Genomic DNA, 21274 nt, shown 5'->3' with positions numbered 1-21274 from the left:
AATGACCCCTTTGATTAATTATTAGCCAATATCATTAACTTATTTAGCTGTATTTATCATTCTGGTAAAAACCTGTAATTTTGTAGCAGGAAAGTAGAGTACATGGTAACTGGGATTTTATTGGAGTTGACTAGGAAGGAAGAAAGATTTATTGAAGTGATTCAAGAATGTGTTTTTTATACAAAGTAATGAGAGAGCCAACTGTGGATTTGTTGTTAATCATGCCTTGAGAATATGACTGTTAGTGAGGAAGTGTGGTCACTGCATAATTAGGTTTTGCTACAAGTTAGATTAAAAACAAATAAAATATTAGTTTCTATTTTTTAAGAAAACTGACTTTGAAACCAAAACCATAAGAGAAGATTGAGGGTTAATAAACTGGGGATGAGCTAAAAGGTGATGTTGGACAGATATGAGAAATTTGAAGTAAACTGGTTTTAAATAAAAGTAGATATGTTACTAAAAATAGGAAAGGTTAACCTGAAGGATTATTCCTTACTAAAGGATGGAAGAGTTCTTACAAAGATTGGCTATGATCTCTTAACCTTTTTTTATCTTTTAAAAAAGAAGAGTAAAAAGTGATCTTATTGAAGTGCACAAGCTGTCATTAGAATAAATTCCTCTAATTTACTTGTGCAATATTATGAAAATAATAAGATGAAGGGACACAAGTTCAAGATCAGAAAAGACAGATTATTCTTCAGTTCAGATGGTTGTATTTTGTGCATCTTGGTGATTGACTCATGGCATAAGATGCTGCTATTGGGTGAATGGTAGCACCTTACTGGAGGGAGTTTAAAGGTGAATTGATGACTTTCTGACGAGGTAAAGGTTGGATTTAAAGTTTTACTATTCACGGGGTTTGAGGTGGAAGGATAATGTATTGAATCAAGTTTGCTTTCTCATGATCATGTAAAATCAAGTTTATTTTGGCCAACATGACCTTATTATCCTAACATAAGGTGTCAAAGTACAGTAAAAATAGTCCCAAATGAGTGTATTTCATGTTTTTCAGGTGCAGGGGTCAGATAAGTGTGCCGCAAAGTTAAGATTATTCTTGTAGTGTGCCGTGAGTACAAAAAGTTTGCAACATACTTGTCTAAAAGAATCAAATACTCCCTTGGTGTCTGTAGGTTATGTTGCTTTTTTTTTTCATATATTTTTACAATGTAGCATTCCTGTTAGCAGTGAAATAGTGAGCGGCTTAACATGCATCATTGTATTAGACTACTTACTGATGTTCTAAGAGATTAACACCAATATCCAATCCAGACCATTTAAGACTGGTAACTGTCTTCAGTCTTGTTACCAACCTGGATTTATAAATATTTCTACAATGACCACATTCAATTTAAAGGATTAAAATTATTAAGCAAAGTAATTTTGATTTTACATTTTGGACAGTTTTAAAAGGTGATATTATGTATTTTTAATAAGGTAGAAAAATTTTCTGTTAGATCAAAAAATAGCATGCATCAAAGTGAACTTCTTACATTTCAAATATGCCAGAAGCTATAGTTATTTGGACAAAGTAGTGTTTCACTGGTGATGTTTTATTATGTTCCATTTAATAAGCCCTTCAAAATTTGTAATAAGGTGTGTAACATTAGTCCTTTCATAATTTATATGTATAAATAAAAAAAAAACAAGTGTAAAGTGATATTTTTACACATTTCTGATGAGATATTTATATGAAATGTGCAATAAGCTGTGTTTTTAAAAATGTTTTTATTAGGCCTCAAAATATTATTATTTGTATTATTTGAATACAAAGTATGTGGTGTTTAAAATTACATTTATTTATATGTATGGTTAAAATTTTCTTTATTTACCTGTTTTTGGACAGATTGAGTTTCATTGCAAATGAGATTTGTCTATTACCTTTGTTTTTTAACTTGTTTCTCTTTCTTGTATTCCAAATCTGTTGGATTAATATCATTAACTATTTAAATTGTACTTAGAATTTATTTTCAACATGTTATTGTACAAAAGGTTATTTTTTTCAGAGACATGAAGGCAGCTTATCTAAAGCCCATGCAGAGGGAAGATAAAGTTAATGATCGATTCTGTAAAACATGGAATAGCCTTGCCAGTAATAAAGTGAAAATATTTCTCAGAATCAGTGTCCTTTTGCTCAGGTTACAAAGCAGGTTGGTTAAAGTCAAATTCTTGAGTTAATTATTACTGATACTCAGTCATATATAAAGCAACCTGATGATTTTAAATATATATCAGCCATAACCTTTCTTGGAAGGAAAACTTTTCAGTGTCAGACACTTTCTTGGTAAATGTCTGTGTGACCAGATGCAGCTGCTTTCCATCTACTGACAGGATCTTTGGGGGGTTTAATTTTTTACTGTTTAAATTTTTGTATTTTAACTAGACATGCTTTTTTTTAATTTGAATTATCTTTTAAATCTCATGTTGTGTGGCTTCCTATGCCTTGGGTTCCAGCAATTTACAATCTTTCCCTATTGCAAATGAGGTCTAATGGAAAAAGATGTGCATCTGCATTTTTCTTTCTTTTCTTTTTGGAGATGCAACATCCAGGTTTTACCTTAACTTTCAATAGAGTGGTCAGTTCTGTGTTCTATTTAGTGTGAACTCAGACTCATATTTGTTTCATAAAGCTGATAAAGCTTTGTTTAGGTACTGGCTTTTGTGATTACCTCTTACTTGTATTCCATTTTTAATACTCCCAGCATCTGAACCTTATGATTTGGATCCTATCACTGTTTCAGAATTTTGACTGATTCCAGTCCAGTTTTCACCTCTTCAGGCATCATTGAATGTAACTTAATGAAGTGAACTTGGCTCGTCTTTTGCCTCCTTTGAACAAGTTGACTACTATGGCTCCTGTCCAGAAATTATCATTATACATTTTCATCAGTTGAGCCTCAAATGGAACATTTCCATGGATGGCCTCAATTAACTTGTCCTCTGCCCTTTCATCCATAGGATAGTTTCATTCATGTTTGTACAAAGGTTTTACCAATAGTATAATCCTGTTTTTGTTTCCCCCTCCTTCATTTTTACTTTACATAACTTTACAGTTATTTCTCTAAGGGTGTTTTTTAAGGGCGTAGTTATTTTGGATCTTTGGTCTCATGCAAAATTCTGCAGCCATATCAAACTGTTGGGATAGCAGGGCTTAATTTATTCCAGTTGTTATTCAGAGATTAAAAATCATATGGTTTGGGCTGAATGGAAAAATTGTAAACCTTGCTGAAAGACCAGTAGTAACAAAATCATGTCAAATTGGGTGCATCCTTTTTTTGAGGAAGAAAATTGCAAGGTTTCATTTTAAAAATGTAACAAGTTTTTAAACTATTACATAATCATTTATAACTTTTCTTTCTCTATTCAAGCAGTTATTTAGGCCAATATGGCCTATTGCAAATAGGCCTAACACAGCGGTCTTTTTGGTGAAACAAATGTTTATGTGGTTGAGTGTAAAATGATTTAACTAAGCTGAATCATCTTGTTTGACTATTTATACTTCCAATGTAATTATTCTATAATGATATAGTACGAGAGATTTTATATAAATATTACATTTATAAGTTATGCTTTAAAATACTAATTTCTGACATCATTATACACCTGTCTTCTTATGTCTGTCACATGCTTATCAGATTAATCTGAAGTTTGGACAGGTTTAGAAGCCAGATTTGCCAATGGTAGTATGTAGCAATGCTTCTCAACCTTTTTCAATATTATTCACCCCCTGTAAATTTTTCACATCAATTAACTCACCCCAGATTGAAAAAAAAGAGACAAAAATAGCGTATTAAAATTCAGAGTTCTGTATTATGACTTAAATGTATATCATGTTACAATTAGAAATAATAATGAGTTATCTGTTCTTGAATTTGTTGTGTAATTGATAATACTGATTCACCCCATCATTCTCATTCATCCTGAATGTGAACTTATTAACCCTTTGGGTGAACCATTTGTGAAGCACTGGGGTATAGAAAGGAATGATACAGTGGAGATGATTCCACAGTGTGCAGATTCCTATAGGAATTAATAATTCTGAGTTCATATAAGTTTTAGAATGCTGTGCTAAAATTAAATTTTGCACTTGTTGGACAGAATTTAATGATAAGTAAAACTGCTTTCTTGTAATTGAATTTTCTCCTTTTGTCTTGAGCTGTACTTTTTATGTACAAAACTTAAATAAATTTTATTCTTGTGTAATAGTAAACTAGTTCTGTTTTTAGGAAATGGGTTACTGTCTAATTGTATGCACAGAGTTTTAAGACACAAGTAGTATTTCCTATTTTATTAATTTGTGTTTCAGTCTAATGAACTTAAGACACCTCTGACAAGCCAGGAATTTGAAAAGATTTGGCATAATCACCTTTCCAGTAATCACGATCGTTACAATTTCTTAAAGAAACTTGGGAGGGGAGGCACTCAATCAGATATTGCACTTTGATGGTCTTCTTGGTGAAATTTTGGCAACTCTTACAGATTATTTCAACTGTTGTGGCATAGTATGTCAGACAAGCAGCAAGATCTAGCAGAAAATGCAATCACAGAACTCACTCTTCAAGAATTAATGAAAGTTTATGAGATAAAGCAAAAGCTTTTTTAAACAAAGTGATGTGATAAAACTATCTTTCTGTCACTTCCTGATTATTTACCTTAGAATGAAATAGTAATGATTCTTTTTGCAAAAACATGTGCTAGCTTTTGTAGAAAAATTACTGCTTTCTTGCAGATAGTTTAACAGATGTAATTTTGTTGATTTATAACTATATATATATATATATATGTGTGTGTGTGTGTGTTCACAAATATGAACAAGTGCATAAGCTATTCCTTCTGTTTGTACAGAAAAGTCCATTAAAGAAAGATTTATACATTTAGATGACATTGTTATAACCTTCTGTTTGTTACAAAAGTTACTGCAGTTTTTTAATAACTATGGTATAACATTTTAAACAGCAGATTATTGAAACATATTTCATGTAAAGCGTCAAAATTGTCAGTGATAATTTTGTTTAAATTTTATCTCAAACCTTGCACAGAAGCCAAACTCGTTAGTGTAGTCGGAAGAATGTTTCGTGAATTTTGTATGTGACAATATTATGGTTTTATTCAGCTGTGTAATTTAACCATAAGTACAATAATGTCATATTACAATAATAATAAAGGTATTAAATTCCTTTTATGAATAAAATATTTACAGGAGTTAAGAAAAATTCTGGTAATTAGAATTAACAGTGTACAAGTAAGATTTTATAACCAAGCTTAAGTTAAACAAGTTTTTTATTACTCAAATTTATGACTGATTTTCTTCAGACAAACTTAAATATTTTTTGGTTTGTGACATGCCAGGCATAGCAATTTCACAAATAATTTTGTTTTTCAGAAACTATCCTGTTTTTCTATCAGTTTTAATACCATTAATAATGTTTGAACTTATTTTAGTTCAACTGCTGTTAAACTTACCCATTTTTGTACATTTAGTTACCTAGAGTTGTTTAATGTATTACAATTTACTGATTCTTAAAAGGTACTGGTATTAGATGGAATACAACACAAATTTAAACACAACAATTTTTGTCTTAAATTTTATTGTTTGTATTTTTTCTGGAGGCATTTTCAAGGGTATATTTAACTTTTGAAATCACATTTATGTTACAAAAATGCTATTTTCTAATGAATTTGATCAAAGACCTTAAATGATGTTCAGTCAATGTTTTGACTACCCATAATCAATCATTAATGAGAAGTGGTAGGTCGTCTGGTGCCACAAATCTTCCAACTTTCAATCTTTAATTATAAGTTTGGAAAGGTTTTCAAGAAATAGCACAATTGATGGTATTTTTGTTGCTTGTTGCACAAAATAAAAGTTTTTCCAAGTGTTTGAATGTTGTAACATGAAACTAAGTTTTTTTTGTTTGGAAATTATAAGAATACAGAAGATAATTTTAGATTAGTGAAATAGGATATATTTTAGTGGTGATATACAGTAATTGAACAAGATTGTCAGTTGTACTAGTAATCAGTGATATATTTAATAAATAATTTATATAGATCACTGAATAAAAGATATTCTGTAAAAATAAAACTTAAAGTGTAATCAGTAAATTTCACAAACTATTTATTCCTCTGTTGGGTATAATGTGACAAACCCATAGTACGTCATGTTTGTCCTAAACTAACATTTTGTGTTTCATGCAAAGAGCAAGAACAAATAAAAATTAATGAACTATGGATATACTTGTAATAAAGAATGTGTGTTCATAATAAGGTTTCATAGTTTGTGAAGACCCGTAAAATGTTGCTACAATACATCTAAACTAATCAAGCTTCTTTGACCATTTCATTATTTCATGAATTTGTTTCTGAACCATTCTGTAAATGTACCAGTAATTTAGCAACTTCTACACACGTTGAAGCTACTGTATTTCACAAACAACCCCATTTCTTGTATTTTTTCACAGCTACTTGATAAAGTCACTGTAATAGCTCTATAGCTTAATACCACCCCCTGTGATAAGATGTAATAATCAATCACTTCAAATTTAATGCAGTATTTTACAATTTTTTTTCTTACTATAATATTAAACCACAATAAATTTGATGTTATTTTACAGTCACATACTACTTGTTATGATGTTACAGAAATATTTCTAAATTCAATATATTATAGCTAACCTCCACACTCTATATAACCTTTGAATTTGATGTATTATATCACAATCATGTGATATTGTGTAGTGCCAGTACATATTTTTCCTGTGAAAAAGGTTAATATAACCTAAACACATTAACTAGAACATGGAGATGTTAGTAACAGTTATCATTTAAAGATAAAATAATTTATTTAAAAGTGTTCTAAAGGAGTTAGTGTAAAATGAATCTCTAGATTCATAGTAGTAATTATTTATCAGTATGAGACAAAAACAAATGGAAACTTTAGTAAGAATACAGATTTTCACTACTGTCACATTGAAAGATATTCTTTAGCTATTCTTTCAAAAGAACTAATTAAAAACCTCATATGTGGCTATGAGTTAACTAACAATGTGGTACAGTAAACAGAATGTTCTAGTTGAGTCTGCTTTTAGAAAATTTCAGAAGGAAATAATCATATTGTTAGTTTTACAATAAATTTATTAAATTTCACTTACTTAATGCCTGAAAATGTTCAGTGTAAAATAATTTTGATCATAACATATTTTTTATATGTTTAAACTTATATATGTTTTATTGAACAAACAATAGAAGGTAAGCAGAAAGTTTCCATGTGTGGAAAAGGGTCTAATGGATTTTTTTACAATCACATAACATACATTATTTTCTTGTAGTCAAAATTTTAGGAAAATCAATACCAGTGTGTTGTAGTATAACAATAACAACAACACAACTTTCATAGCAAATAAAACTTTATTTCAGTTACTCCAATAAACTTTAATTTTAAACAATCCCGGTTCTTGAAGATAAAAAAAAAAAGATTATTCTTCAGCCATATGATTTAGATAGTAATTCAATAGTCAGCTAACTTATTTTGAGTGAAGTATCACAGGACAATGTGGTTTACAACATCAAAAAATATTTATTTTCACTTATACGTTTTTAGAATTACTAAATATCAAAAATGAATTTTTTTTGGTGAACAACTGCATTATTATTAAAAGTATATATTAAAACTTGTGTATATATTTTGATAGAAATCTAAAAGTTAATTGTTTTCCACTTGTTAAAAAAAATTAATTTGAAAAATAAATTCATTTATTTGGAATTTTGCTTATTTCACAAACTTGTCTTCTGGCATAAAGAATGCAGCTTCATTCAGGTTTTAAATACTGCAACAAATTTGTTTGTTAGCTGCAATTTTGAGTATTTAGTACTTTGGTACTAATGCAGAAGGATGATTTCAGAATACAAAGAAATTCTGATATAAATTTCCCAATAATTACAAAAAATTACTTTTGTTACAACTGCAAAAATTATTTGAGAAAACAAACTCTACAACAGTCAACAAGATAAAAATGTGCAATTTCTGTGACTTAAGTTTTCCCGAGATAAAAAAAACCAAAAAATAATTGAGATATTTAAAACAATTGGAGTAAAATATTCAAAATCAACATTTCTTTAAAACTTGCCAAAACAAAATAATTTCAAAAACCCATCCCAAATGATAAACTTCCATTCCAAAGTTTAAATTGAAAGGAAAGTGTTAAAAAAGTTACTTTCCCATCATAAAAACGTATTGGTTATTTTCTTGGTTGATGAATAACAGCTGGTTTGTTGGAAATGTTACGATTATCTTTAGATGGTGTAGGCTTCTCGTGAAATGCTCTGACAGCTTCAGGAGGGAAGTCTGAATCTCCCTTTAAAAAAAAAAATATTGGTGGGCTTTCAATCAAGTTATTTAATGTATTATACCTACAACAATAGGCATATAAAACTAGTCATTTTTGGGGCAAATTGACATAAGTGGCAATCCTTGGAGAATGTTCTTAAACTGAAATTTCTTAATACTGCATTAGTCTGTAAAAGTTTTCCATAGTCACTCTTGCAGTGTCCGAGAAGATTCCATCATCAAAAATAAATCGAGAAATAAACTATTATTTTAGAAGCGAAACCATTAACACTCAAAATATTTTCCTTTACTAATCAATAACTGAATGCTGAGTGTTACAAGTTGTTTTTTTTCACCACCTAATGTAACAATTTAACACAAGCTGGCCAAACAATGAAGCTACTGCAAACAACAAGCAGGTACATGCTTTCATCTTTCTGTGCCAATGTTTGCAAAATATTTAAGGTCTGTGAAGACTAATGGTTAATGTGATTTTTTTTCTCATTAAGTTAGACCAGTGACAGTGTTTATAACTTTTAAAATTTAAAGTGTATATACTGACAAACCACATTTCCTAAATACATCAAAAATGTAAACTAAATTGACTATTCAGACTTAGAAAGAGATAAACATAAAAAGACAGATCCCTTCAATTTCCCAAAATAATGAATTACTTTATGGATTTACACACTAAGATTTTTTGTAACATGCAAAACTGTTAAAAATGTAGATGTGTTAGTATCAATTTAATTAGCTATAAAAGAATACGAGTTGGTTTAAATTACTCAAAACTTTTAAATAATATTGTATTTGTATTGATATGTTCTTAGTTGGATATTAAATATACAAAGAAGTTCCTAGATGATGAACCCATTGTTAAAGGTATGGATAAGTTGCAAAATAAATATTTACATACACCCATACTGTATTAAACATATATTCCTCCATAGTGGAACACTGAAAAAACCACCTTAAGAACTTGGCAGCTTTGTATTGACAAAATTGGAATACTGGAAGTAATAATGTTTAAAGAAACATACACATGTTCTATCAGTTTTCCTTAGTAGTTTATGATGATGATAATGTGCATGTTAGTTTTGTGAATTTTTCAAAGACCGTACAAATATTTGCATCTATCTTTCACTAGCAGAAACATCACCCTATGGGAAGTTGTTAAGATCTTGGAGAGCTGAACGGTTTGCTTCTCTGTCATGAAATTGCTCCTGCCTTCTAACTGCATCTTGACAAGTGGTTTGATTTGCTTCTGAACCTCGGGTTTGTTCCTGGCTTCTTTTCAATGAATCTTCTCTCATAACTTGGTGAAAAAGTCTGTCTCATTCTTTTTCTTATTTTTTTTTTTCTTTTGTGTAAATTGCAACCCGATGTTTCATTTCCTTGTCCAAAGTTCAGAGTTCTTACAAAATAATTCACTTTTCCATTTTGAAATTTTTGGCATTGTAATTTTTTATGTTTTTGATCACTTTATACAAACTGAAGTAAAAGAATAATTTTGTAACTTATGAAGATTGAGTCACTACAAAACTCTGCAAATATTTAGGTAATGAACTTCCTATGAGGGATGTGCAATTTCTTCAGTCATAGAACAATTCAATTCATAGCAAAAGCTTGAATTCTCCCCTGGAAAGACTTGCTTTAAAATTCTGCTTTAAACTCATTTTAATTTTTTAATGAAACTTTTAAAATGGTGGTAATTTTGTTGATAATAATAAATGTGCATTATTAAAATGAAAAGAAGTAGCACTTCTCTATTAAGGAGGCAATTTAAGAAAAAATTTTATAAGGTTCTATTATTTTTTCAATCTTAATGAGTATCTCTTTTATAATTTTATTTTGATGCAATATAAAGCTGTTATTAACTTCTTTAAAAAAATGGATACATGCACTAATTTTATTTTTTAAAATATACGAGATCCAGTTGTAATGAAACTATCAGGAACTTCCCCTTATGATGTTGAAAAAAAATTGTGCAAAGTTTCATCCAAATTGGACTTAAATTGTGAGGGGAGTTTTGCCGACATTGGTTACTTGTATACATATATTATAAACACCAATGAAGGTGATTAGTTGTCTGTGTCGATCCTTGTGGTCTTTGTTAAATAAAGTACTGTGCAAAGTCAAAAGTTAGATTTCAGGCTACTTTCAAGAAACATTGGAAGGTAAATCACAGGTGAACCTTCAAAATTCAATTAATATTCACACTTAGTACAACAGAAACTCAGTGGAAGTGCTTGAGTTCAGCAAACAGTTAATATTTTGAGTGTACCCTTTTGCTTTAATAACTGCAGACAGTATTTCAAGCATTGTTGCAACATATTTCATTAAAATGTTCTTTGGGATTTTACTCCAAATGCCTACAATACACTCCCATAAAATTTCTTTGAAGTAACTTTTGATGTGTTTAGTTTTTGATGTATCAAATCCCAGATCTGCTCAATCAGGTTCAGATTGCAGATCTATGAGGACCACTGCATCATTTGAATGACTCCTTTCTTAGCTAAGTAATTTCTGCACAGGTTGAATGAGTGTTTGGGGTCATTATATTCTTTGCAATAGAATTATTTACTAATAATATGCAAACCACTGGGTATACTGTGACTATCTGATGGTAGTTCCACTCATCCATTATTCCATCTACTTTGCAAATATCTCCTCTTACCTCAGCAGGAAAACATCACACTGCATCCCCTATGCTTCATAATAGGTGCTATGCATTGAGGTAAATCTCCTTCACCTTTCTTCTGCTGGACATACAACCTACTCTTTGAACCATGGACTTATCTGTCCATAACACCCTTTCCTATCACCAAAATTCAATTTCTGAGACCAAAGCAGTTGTTTTTAACTGCTACACATCCAAATATTCTATTTTCATTGAGTATTCTTGATACTGTACATCTGGACACTTTTCTGTCATTTGGTACATGGTTGTTTATTCCAGGTTTGAGATCAGTGGTAGTTTTCCTTCTGTCTCAAAGGCTGCATAAACAAAGATACGTAACATCAATATCATTGAGTTCAGGTGTTCTTCCTTTCCTATTTTCAAATTTGTCCACCTTGGTCTTATGATCTAGGGTGTGCTTGATAGTGGAAGCATTTCAAATCTACAACAATTTGTCAGAGAGTCCAACTAGCATCACATGAAACTTTTATGTGAACTCTCTGTTCTACTGCTTTTTGGGGTCATGGTATGACAACAAAATATAATATATAGTGTTAAATGCTATTTTTTATCAAGGTGTATTTGTGGAGTGCTATTAAATTGATTCCTTCTAGCATATACTGGTACCATATGCTAGCTTCTTTCTATATAGTTATGACACTGCATGGAGTACCATAACGATTATTTCAGACCCTAAATTTGATCAGTATGTTCATTCAAGCAGAACCCTTATGACATGCCCTTGGTTTGCATGTGGGAATTCTAAAAAAAATGATGAGTATTCTCACCCTGGCATGTGTGTGTGTGTGTGTGTTTCTTATAGCAAAGCCACATTGGGCTATCTGCCGAGTCCACAGAGGGTAATCGAACCCCTGATTTTAACATTGTAAATCCTTAGATTTACCACTGTACCAGCAGGGAGATGATCACCCTGGCTTATTCAGTTGTCAACAGGGATCATGAAGTACTACCATAAGGTAGAAACTTACATTTTGTATAATGGCATGGAAGAATTAGTCCCATAAAATAGAAAGAATGAAAAAATATTGTTTTGTCTCAACACTTTTAAACAGTACTGTATAAAGCATAGGTATAACATGGAAAATATTTAAGGCATACACAACATTTTATTTTCACACATAAAAACACAATTAATGTGCATTAGAAACATTTTATAATTTAAGATTTCTCAGAAAAATAAAACCTGAATATTTTTCACATTACAGATCCAACATTACCTTTATAAAACATACAACTTCTGTTCCCATAACCTTTCAAGACAATATTTATCATACTAGGATCGGTTACCTTCTGTTTTGAAGTCATTAACCTTTACTACCTTTTTCCTATGTTTCAACAATGAACCATAAATATGTATGTTAATTTTACGTTAAACTACAGTACAAAATGTGAATAAATAACTAAACATAAATCTTTAATATTTGGAATATGTCACCTTGTTTTATTCTATGATACAAAATGCAATGACTGAATTAAGACAAACAAAACATGACAAAAATTTATATTTTTGAAGGCATTATTGTTTGCCTATTCTGACTTATTATTTTTTATCTTAAAAGCATTGATGCTACAATTAAACGTGTAAAACTTACTCGAGCAAGAGCTCCAGATATAATCAACTGTTGCTTCGGTGCACTGAAAAGTTACACAAGAAAAAGCAAGGGTTAAATTTCTTTTCATATAAAGGAAAAAAATGAAATAACACTATCATAGTTATTTTTATTAAACTGTTAAGTATGATCAACACTATGCATACATTTTAAACAACAAATAATAAAAAACTAAATTAATATGGCTTATAAAAATGACGTATTTTATCTAAAGGTGTAATTGTAACATTAAATATTTTCTTCACATTAAAAATTATAAATTTGTTCATTCAAAATGTTAAGCCTCATTTTGTGACTGATTTTACAAAAACAAAATTGCAGTTTTATCAAAGAATTCATCAGTGAATCAGTGATAATATATAGGAAACAAGATAGTGATATTAGAGACCTGTTAAGAAAAAAACAAAGTTTCACTGAAATTAATTTTCAAAACAGAATATTAAAACAATACATAATTCTGCTTGCAATTACATACACGAGATTAGGTCCTACTTAAGATTAGTTTTTATCTCTAAAGTGAAAAGTTTAAAGAAAATGGTCTTACAACAATAGATATTTATTGAGTAAGGTAAAAAAATAATGCATTCTGCACCTGAAACTTGATTTTCAAAATAGAAAATGTTCAAGATTATTAACAAACCATAAGCTTTACAGAAGACAATCATGTGTAAAGCAATTTCTTACCTTAACTGAAAAAGATATTTATATAATTAAACTTGACACATTTATAACGAAAACTTTAATAGTTGTATCTATCACAAAGAAACTCTTCTCAGTAAATTATGAACTTCAATTGATAAGCTACAGACTTTATATAATCATAAATTGTATTTACATTTTAAACATTTAAAGACCTTTTCGATATAGACTATGGTAAGATGACTTACCGAAACTATCATATTTCAAGTTCATAAAGTTTTGGTACCTATTGCACCTAATGTTATTCAAAGTTAGTAGAAAGAGTAAGTTTACCTTTTGCTGACTTGAACTTCTGTTTCTTCCTCCTCATCATCTTCCTTCTTTGGAGGTTCTGTAACTTTCTCATGAACTGAAGGTTTATGCTGAGTGATACGCATACCTCCTGCTTTTACTTAAAGTCAAGAATATAAATTAAAAACAAAATTATTCTAATTTTTGGAAAAACAACAACACCACTGTACACGTACGTAAAGTCTGTAAAATAACAACAGAAAAACACCTTGCATATCAAGGAAGAAGTGACAGGTATATAGTTGTGACAACAGAGTTTACATACTTACTTCCAAAAATACCCACTTAAAGTTATACTGAACCTTTAGTAGATTAGTTTTACTTATTTCTTAATATTGTGATAAACAACTTTTTTTAACAATGTTTATAATTTAATGAATAATTATAACAACAAAAGTAACTGTTGTAACAAAACCATATGTTATATTAGTAGTACACAGTATATACTTTCAACAAGCAGTACTTGGTAGGTATAGGGACATTTGATCTATCCAGACTGATCTATTTTCTACTACCATCCAACAACAACAAAACATCTTCTATACTGACTCCCCACATAATTAGTTGTTTTGTTTTTTTGCATCATAACAACTGGAGCCCACCTTTGAAGAAAGAACCAGTGACCATTTTTGACTTGGTATTTCTACAAGCTGGAAGCTTGTTTGTCTTATTGTAACAATGTCTGGAATATTTTTGCTTCATGAAATTCTCCTACAGTATCTCCAGCAAAGATTTTAAAATAACTTTGTAATAGCCTCACTCTTAATATTAAATCTCTCAGTAAAGGAAGTATAACCTCTAATAGAAACTGAAAACCCATTAATTTAATATCAACAAAGTATACAGTTCTATCACTCTTGTGAAAAAACATATAATGCATCAAGTAATAAAAGCCAAGACGTGTTCTTGGTATTTCCTTTAATTTCACTCTTTAAAAACTTATAAATGTGAAACCCCAGGAGGGAGATGTTAAGAAAACATTGATTGACATCATTTTTAAAGTTTAAATAAGTAATGACATTACAGATTAAAAGCAATAATACACTTTGTGAACATAAACTTTTACAATTCATAGGCTTTCATGAAATCACCTCTTTGTGGAATGGCTTATTTCAATGTTAAATCTTACTGTATTCAATTATAAAATGTGAAAAATACAATAAACAGAAATAAAAACTAGATAACACTGAAAGAAGGAAAATAGGCCCATCAAACCCCCTTCCCAGACATTTTTAATGCCACTTTATATTTATTTAATTATCAACTTAAATTTAATAAAAAATTATGATGCATACAAGAAATACAAATGTTCATATACACATAGTTTGAGGAAAAAATACATCTTATGACCTACAGGTGGTACTGTAGAAAATAAATTTTGAGAGAGTGATGGAAAACAAAAATGTTTTGATGAATGAGATGTGTGGTCTCTATAATATGGTTCTAGTTCTTACACAAGAATGGTTAATAGTATGTTGGTGCCAGGTTTTGACATTTAATAACACTTTAATGCAAGTATATTACCTGCACTGTAGTACCGATGCAGACTAAACAAATAATTTAGCTGACTTCTGCTTTCACAAACAACTCATACATACTCTTATTTGAGTAAGGTGCTTTAAAAATCATATTTTTTAAAATCGAAAATGTATGGCTTTAACGTTCTTTACTTACTTTCTCGAGACAAATGTGCAGGTAAAATCTAAAAAAACTCTTAGTATACTGCACTGTGGTATTGCGTTATACCATATTGTATAGGTATAGTATTTATTGTTTTTTCTATAAACGTAAATAAAAAACACGACCTCTGTCTCAAGAATATAACTGTATTAGAGCCAACTTGCGTTAACAAAGTCATGTGCAATAAATGCTGTTTTTGTATTTTCTTTTCGCTATAACATAATGTATATGGAACATTAACGAAATGTTTTTATCATTCAGTTTATGTCACAATATTAATAACATAATATGTAGGTCTGGCATAAATTTCCTCCATCAGATATATATTTCGGTTTCAGTGAGATAAGAAGTCTAAATTAGTAAATGTAATATTTTTTGCAACTTGAAAAATATGACCACTTTTTTGGCCAGACGACCCTCATCACTAAATTCACAAACATACTGTTGTGTCTTTCCGTACATCTAAATTTATTGAATTGAGAACATCCAAGTTAGCATTTTAAATGAAGAAAATATGTATCCTACCTGCTGGAGGATGACCAGCTTTAAGTTCCTGGTTTTCTTCTGTCGACGACATATTTCAAAATAGCAGAAGAAAATTATGTAGTTTTTATTAGTACAAGTAGTAACTTACCTACTTCACGTACTGTTATACGTTCATTTAACACATGTAGCACTTCTGAACAATGTCATCGTGGCTGTTTTATTAGTTCAAGTTGCAAACATGAGAGGGCCATCATTATAAATATGTAATGTTTTCATTGAAGATATTGTTGAATTTTTATTTGGATATGCGATATATAATTGTAAAACACACATATAAAATGTATTTGAACAACGAATTATGACCTCGAACGAGTTATATCGCGGTAAAAAAGTAAATAATTTATGCAGCTCCAGAGTATTTTTTAGTCTAGAAATGAATTAATATCGAAACGTTATAAATTAATGCCTCCAATATTTCAATTTCAAAACTAAATGAAATAAATAGAGAATAAAGAAAATTCTAAATAATGTACTGCCCTTAAAAATATTAAGTACGTAATCAGGATGCAAAGTTTTGATCCAAAATATGCACAGGATTCGGAATGTTTTTGAACCGAGGTTAAATCTATCCAGATATGCAAATTATTAAACGTACATTCTCTCAGTGGGACAGCTGTAAGTCTACCGACTTAGAACACTAAAACGTTGGATTCAGTTTCTCGCGATGGACACACAAAGAGAGCTAAAATTGGTTTCGCTCAAAAACTAAAACTAATAAATTACAACTTGAACAATTGTTTGTTTGTTTGTTTTGAATTTCGCGCAAAGTTACTCGAGGGCTATCTGTGCTAGCTCTTCCTAATTTAACAGTGTAAGACTAGAGGGAAGACACCTAGTTATCATCACCCACTGCCAACTCTTGGGCTACTCTTTTACCAATGAATAGTGAGATTGACCGTAACATTATAACGCCCCCACGGCTGAAAGGGCGAGCATGTTTGGTGTGACGGGGATTCGAATCCGCGACCCTCGGATTACGAGTCGAGTACCTTAACCACCTGGCCATGCCGGGGCCTTGAACGACTGTATCACTCTTGGTGCGTGTTAAAATTTTGTTTTATTCGCATTGTTTCATTTTAACTTAACGAGATATCTTATAAAGAATGAAATAACGGAGCTAAGTTAATGTTCTTTCATTATGAAGATAAACACCTGTACAAATAGACCACTTAATCGCTTAACTGAAAACAGTGGTATAAGTACAACACAGCAATTGAACCAAAAAGAGACTCGAATCAATCAAAATCTAACTATAGTAAACAAATGTAAGGTGCCTAATTACTTTTCCAGTATATATGCGGACTTACAACGCTAGAAATCGGGTTTCGATACCAGTGGTAAACAGAGTGCAGATAGCCTTTGTGTAGCTTTGTGCTTAACCTCAAAAAATTATAGTGAACAGAACACGGATAGCCCTTTGTGTAATTTCGTGCTTAATTTAACAAAAAACCTTTTATGAGAGGGGTCATCTGTTGTAGTTAAGTAACTGACTGTAAAGCGATTTCGTTTTATTCAGGTAAAGAATGTTAACTTTCAATTGGTCAGTGAACACGAAATTAATTTTAATTCGTGAGTAAAACGTAGAGTAATCTGTGCAGCATATTTCTTAGTGCTTGAAAACTGTAATTCTTTAAATAAGAAAAAACTGAAATGGATTTTAAGTTTCAAAACACTACGTTTTTCATTTTAGGAGGTTGAACATTTCCCTACTTCTCTTGGCTTTTTTAATTGGTTCGCTAGCTATCTGTCTAGTAAATTTATATTCCTAACAGTTTTTATTTTTTAATAGTATATTAATAATACCTCAGAGTTAACAATTTGGTAAGCTCTATCTGTTAAAATGATTATCATATTTCGTACATAGCAATTATAGTTAACATTTAAACTAATATACATCAGTCACTTTGACTTAAAAACTTGGTATTAATAAAATAGGAGTTTTTGGTCTGTTTTCGAGTTTACTGCTAACTGGTTTTATATGGTGATGATTTAAACGGAAATTGTATTATTTATTTTGAATATATATATATTGTTCGTTTCATCTACATAACAGATATTTTAAAAGTTAGAGTTGTTGAGTTTGTTTTTATAGCCACGTATCTTCATGATAGTGTAGAAATTTGCAACAAAGATTTTGAAACATGGATACCATTAATTTAATCATATAACACTGAAAATAAGTATCTCAAGCACAAACGATGAAAAACGTGGCGTGGTTTGAAAGTTTATACTCTTAGAATTTTGACAAAGATCTATGCTTAACAGAGCTACTGCATTTCGAACTATGTACAACTTTATAAGTACTTACGTACACTCGAGTCTACAATTTGTCAAATAATGACGCTTGTGTTTCAAACTGCACACTAAACGCGTATTACATTTTAAAGACGTGTCTATCATTTACAGAAAAAAGCTCGAAATTAAAGGTGAGTTTGCGGTAATGTTTTACTATTCTTTTAAAAATACATTTAAAATTTCTGATAAAACTACATTTTGGAATTTTCTGTATGAAACCTGTGAAAGTACGTTGTGTTTAACTGACGCCTTGTTTAACCCTTAAATAGCGGGAATGTTGTAGGTGGCAGCATAAATTGATGATAACCGCCGTTTAAGGGTTAAACTAACTTTGGGTGCTTTTTAATGACAAACATACATTACAGAAGGAACTTTTATTATTTATCCACATCAAACGCAACATCTTCATATAACTTCCCTGCCGATAACATACATTTCCACTGACTAACGTCTAACCTACGTCTAAAATTAAAAACAAATGGCCCAGTTTAAATACACAATCTGGTAAAAAAGACACATGAAAACGAACTCATTTTCAAAATTGAAATTTCTTTAACATCCATCACTGTAACAATTATTATTTTCAGTCCAAACAAATGACCACTCCTACTGAGAAACAGAGTTGTACTCACATGTTTTATTATATTTATGAGGTAAAAATCTTACAGTAAAAGGTCTTGAATAATAGTTAATGATATAAATATGATCCCTGGTTTGTTGTAGATGAAGGACATTTTGTTTTAACTTTCTCATTCATTTCATATAGTTATATTGCTGGATGACTTAAATGTCATTATATGGCCTCTGTAAATTGTAGAAAATTAATTCAAAACATTTACCTTTTTTTAAATCGATATCTTACTTATAAAGCTTTGCTTCTGAAACTTCTGAGGGAAGCCAGATATTTGCTGACGAACATCATAAGTTGTCATAAAACTATTATGTGTAAAAAAACAAAAACCAAAAAACGTGACACATCTGTTTTCGAGACTTAGAAATCTTTGTTTTTAAACGGTCAACTTGAATACGAAATTTAAAAGACGAAGAAACCATGTAACTAAGTTTACTACTTATTTCCAATCACACAAGTCTGTGAATTTAAATTTCACAGAAGTTGTTTTGGTTTTAATAACAGATTTTTCATAATCCCTCCACGCAGATTTCGAAAATAATATATATATATATATTTTTACAAATCGGGAAGGAAAAAATTATTAGATCAAATTATTATTTCATTTACCAGTCTGAGTGTTTGGAATTAAACACAAAGCTATACAATGGGCTAGCTGTGCTCTGCCCACCACAGGTATTGAAACCCGGATTCAAGTGGTGTGAGTCCGCAGACAAACCGCTGTACCATACTGAACATGTTTTTATGATGTGGTTCTAGAACGATCGATAAGATTCCCACGTCGCGAGTGGTCTAGAGAAATTACAGCCAATGGTTGTTAAGATTTTAAGTATAACAAAATGTGACCTAATTTCGATGACAAGTGTTAATTTATATAAAACTACATATGACGTTTTGTGAAAAATCCGTACGTGATGGAGAAAAATAGATGTAATTTTCGGATTCAGAGTACAGAAATTACAATAAAAACCTCGTAGGCCTGACTTGTAAGAACAGATACAGGTATTAATTTCTTACCAAGAAAATTTAGTGTTTCATATTATTTGATGCTTAGTAATAAGTAATATGTGTCATACTAAGTACTTATCTGCGAACGATAAAAAAACTAGCACATGAAACTGAAAAGGAACTAGAACTAGCATATGAAACTAAAAGGAACCAGCACATGAAACTAAATACACATTAATAGATGTATTTTACGATAATTTTTTTACCGAGAAAATAATTGACAAAACAAACCATTACGCCCATTAAAATAAAAATTAAGCTCTTAGTTGAAGAATCATGACAAACTTGAAACTTCATGGAATGTCACATAAGAAAAAATACAACATTATCAAAACTTTACTATGACATGAAAAGTGATTGCTCATAGCCTTTTTTTATCGCAAGTTAGGTAGTTCAAACACAAACACTTCGACGTTAAAAGCCAATGTTGAAACATATAAACCTTTAAAAAAACATGGTAAAATAATTTTGATTTAACCATAGAACTAAGACACACGAGAACATCATAAAGGTAAAAACAATCGTGCTTTTTAATTGAAAAATTGTTTGTATGATATCAATATTGCAGTTGCTAACAAAATAGTTTTCTTTTAACAGCCGATAATAATTGCACATAGTTTTGCAGCTTCCATGTTTAATTGTTAACAAAACAAAACGCATGCACTTTTTTCACCTTGAAAAGCAGAATGTATAGCTAATACATACACACATATATATATATGTATGTGTGTCATTCATGATGTCACTATGGGCAGCTGTATTTTATATTCATTTTCTTTCCAGTCACAGGGCCTTTGTTGCAGTGTATTCTATCCTTTTGTTTTCTTTCTGGGCACAACACTCTTTACTCTCATGTCTGGAAAGTGATATCCGTCTTATGAGTTGATAAAACCTGAATCTGTCTGATGCTTCTATAAAGGAAACTGGAATATCCCAGACCTGCTGGATGTACGTGTTTTTTGTCGACGAAACTATAACACTATCACTTATTTTCTGTTTTTACTCAAATGAAGAACCTATAAATGACATTTATCTATTGAAACACATCGATTTTTTTGCAAGACAGTTCCCGCGGGACAAATGCAGCCAGGTTTGCAGCGCCGCCTACAGGGCCTGTTTTGTCTATAATTCCTACACGTCAGTTTGCAGGCTGAGCCACATGAAGTAAAAACAGCTCCTTTCGGACAGTGAGCATCTGAAAATAAATCATTAGTTTTGTTTCTTATTGATCATTTGAAAGTTTTCTAAATCTTAATTAGCAGTAATAATTATTAAATAACGTTTTGGATATCTTAAACATACCTTTCTCACTGTTACTGCATGTTGCAGAAGAAATAAATGTAAAGTACATTAGACCTCACTCTACGTTTAATAAGTTTGTATACTATACATATAATTAGATTATGGAACGTTTCATGTAACACATCACATGTGCTGTCATAAGACTAGTCGTTTAACAACGGTAAAGTACACAACAAAACAACTGA

The 21274-nt window shown here is 30.5% G+C and overlaps 1 protein-coding gene and 1 long non-coding RNA gene across 2 annotated transcripts; one reads left to right on the top strand and one right to left on the bottom strand.

Moving 5' to 3' along the window:
* The first annotated feature begins 2006 nt into the window (after positions 1-2006).
* Positions 2007-6264, top strand: LOC143258026 (uncharacterized). Its single transcript, XR_013032099.1, has 2 exons — positions 2007-2150; positions 4307-6264. It is a non-coding gene; the product is annotated as an uncharacterized LOC143258026 (long non-coding RNA).
* A 1124-nt stretch (positions 6265-7388) lies between these two features.
* On the bottom strand, positions 7389-16021 carry LOC143255940 (death-associated protein 1-like). Its single transcript, XM_076512397.1, has 4 exons — positions 15833-16021; positions 13610-13727; positions 12620-12662; positions 7389-8354 (listed from the first exon to the last, which is right to left on the bottom strand). Exons 1-4 carry the CDS (start codon positions 15882-15884, stop codon positions 8238-8240), a joined length of 330 nt encoding a protein of 109 aa, XP_076368512.1. The 5' UTR covers positions 15885-16021; the 3' UTR covers positions 7389-8237.
* Positions 16022-21274: the final 5253 nt, after the last annotated feature.

The sequence above is a fragment of the Tachypleus tridentatus genome, chromosome 7, assembly GCF_004210375.1.
Source record: "Tachypleus tridentatus isolate NWPU-2018 chromosome 7, ASM421037v1, whole genome shotgun sequence".
Taxonomy (NCBI): Eukaryota; Metazoa; Arthropoda; class Merostomata; order Xiphosura; family Limulidae; genus Tachypleus; species Tachypleus tridentatus.
This window is presented reverse-complemented; position numbering and strand designations above follow the sequence as displayed.

Bases quoted from the DNA above. Each gene is read 5' to 3' on its own strand.
- LOC143255940 (XM_076512397.1), bottom strand. From the start codon at position 15,884: ATGTCGTCGACAGAAGAAAACCAGGAACTTAAAGCTGGTCATCCTCCA. The intron at 13,728-15,832 runs GTAGGATACATA...CTTGACTTTAAG, and splicing joins AGCTGGTCATCCTCCAGCAG to TAAAAGCAGGAGGTATGCGT. The intron at 8,355-12,619 runs GTAAGTTTTACA...TTTTTTTTAAAG, and splicing joins TATCTGGAGCTCTTGCTCGA to GGAGATTCAGACTTCCCTCC.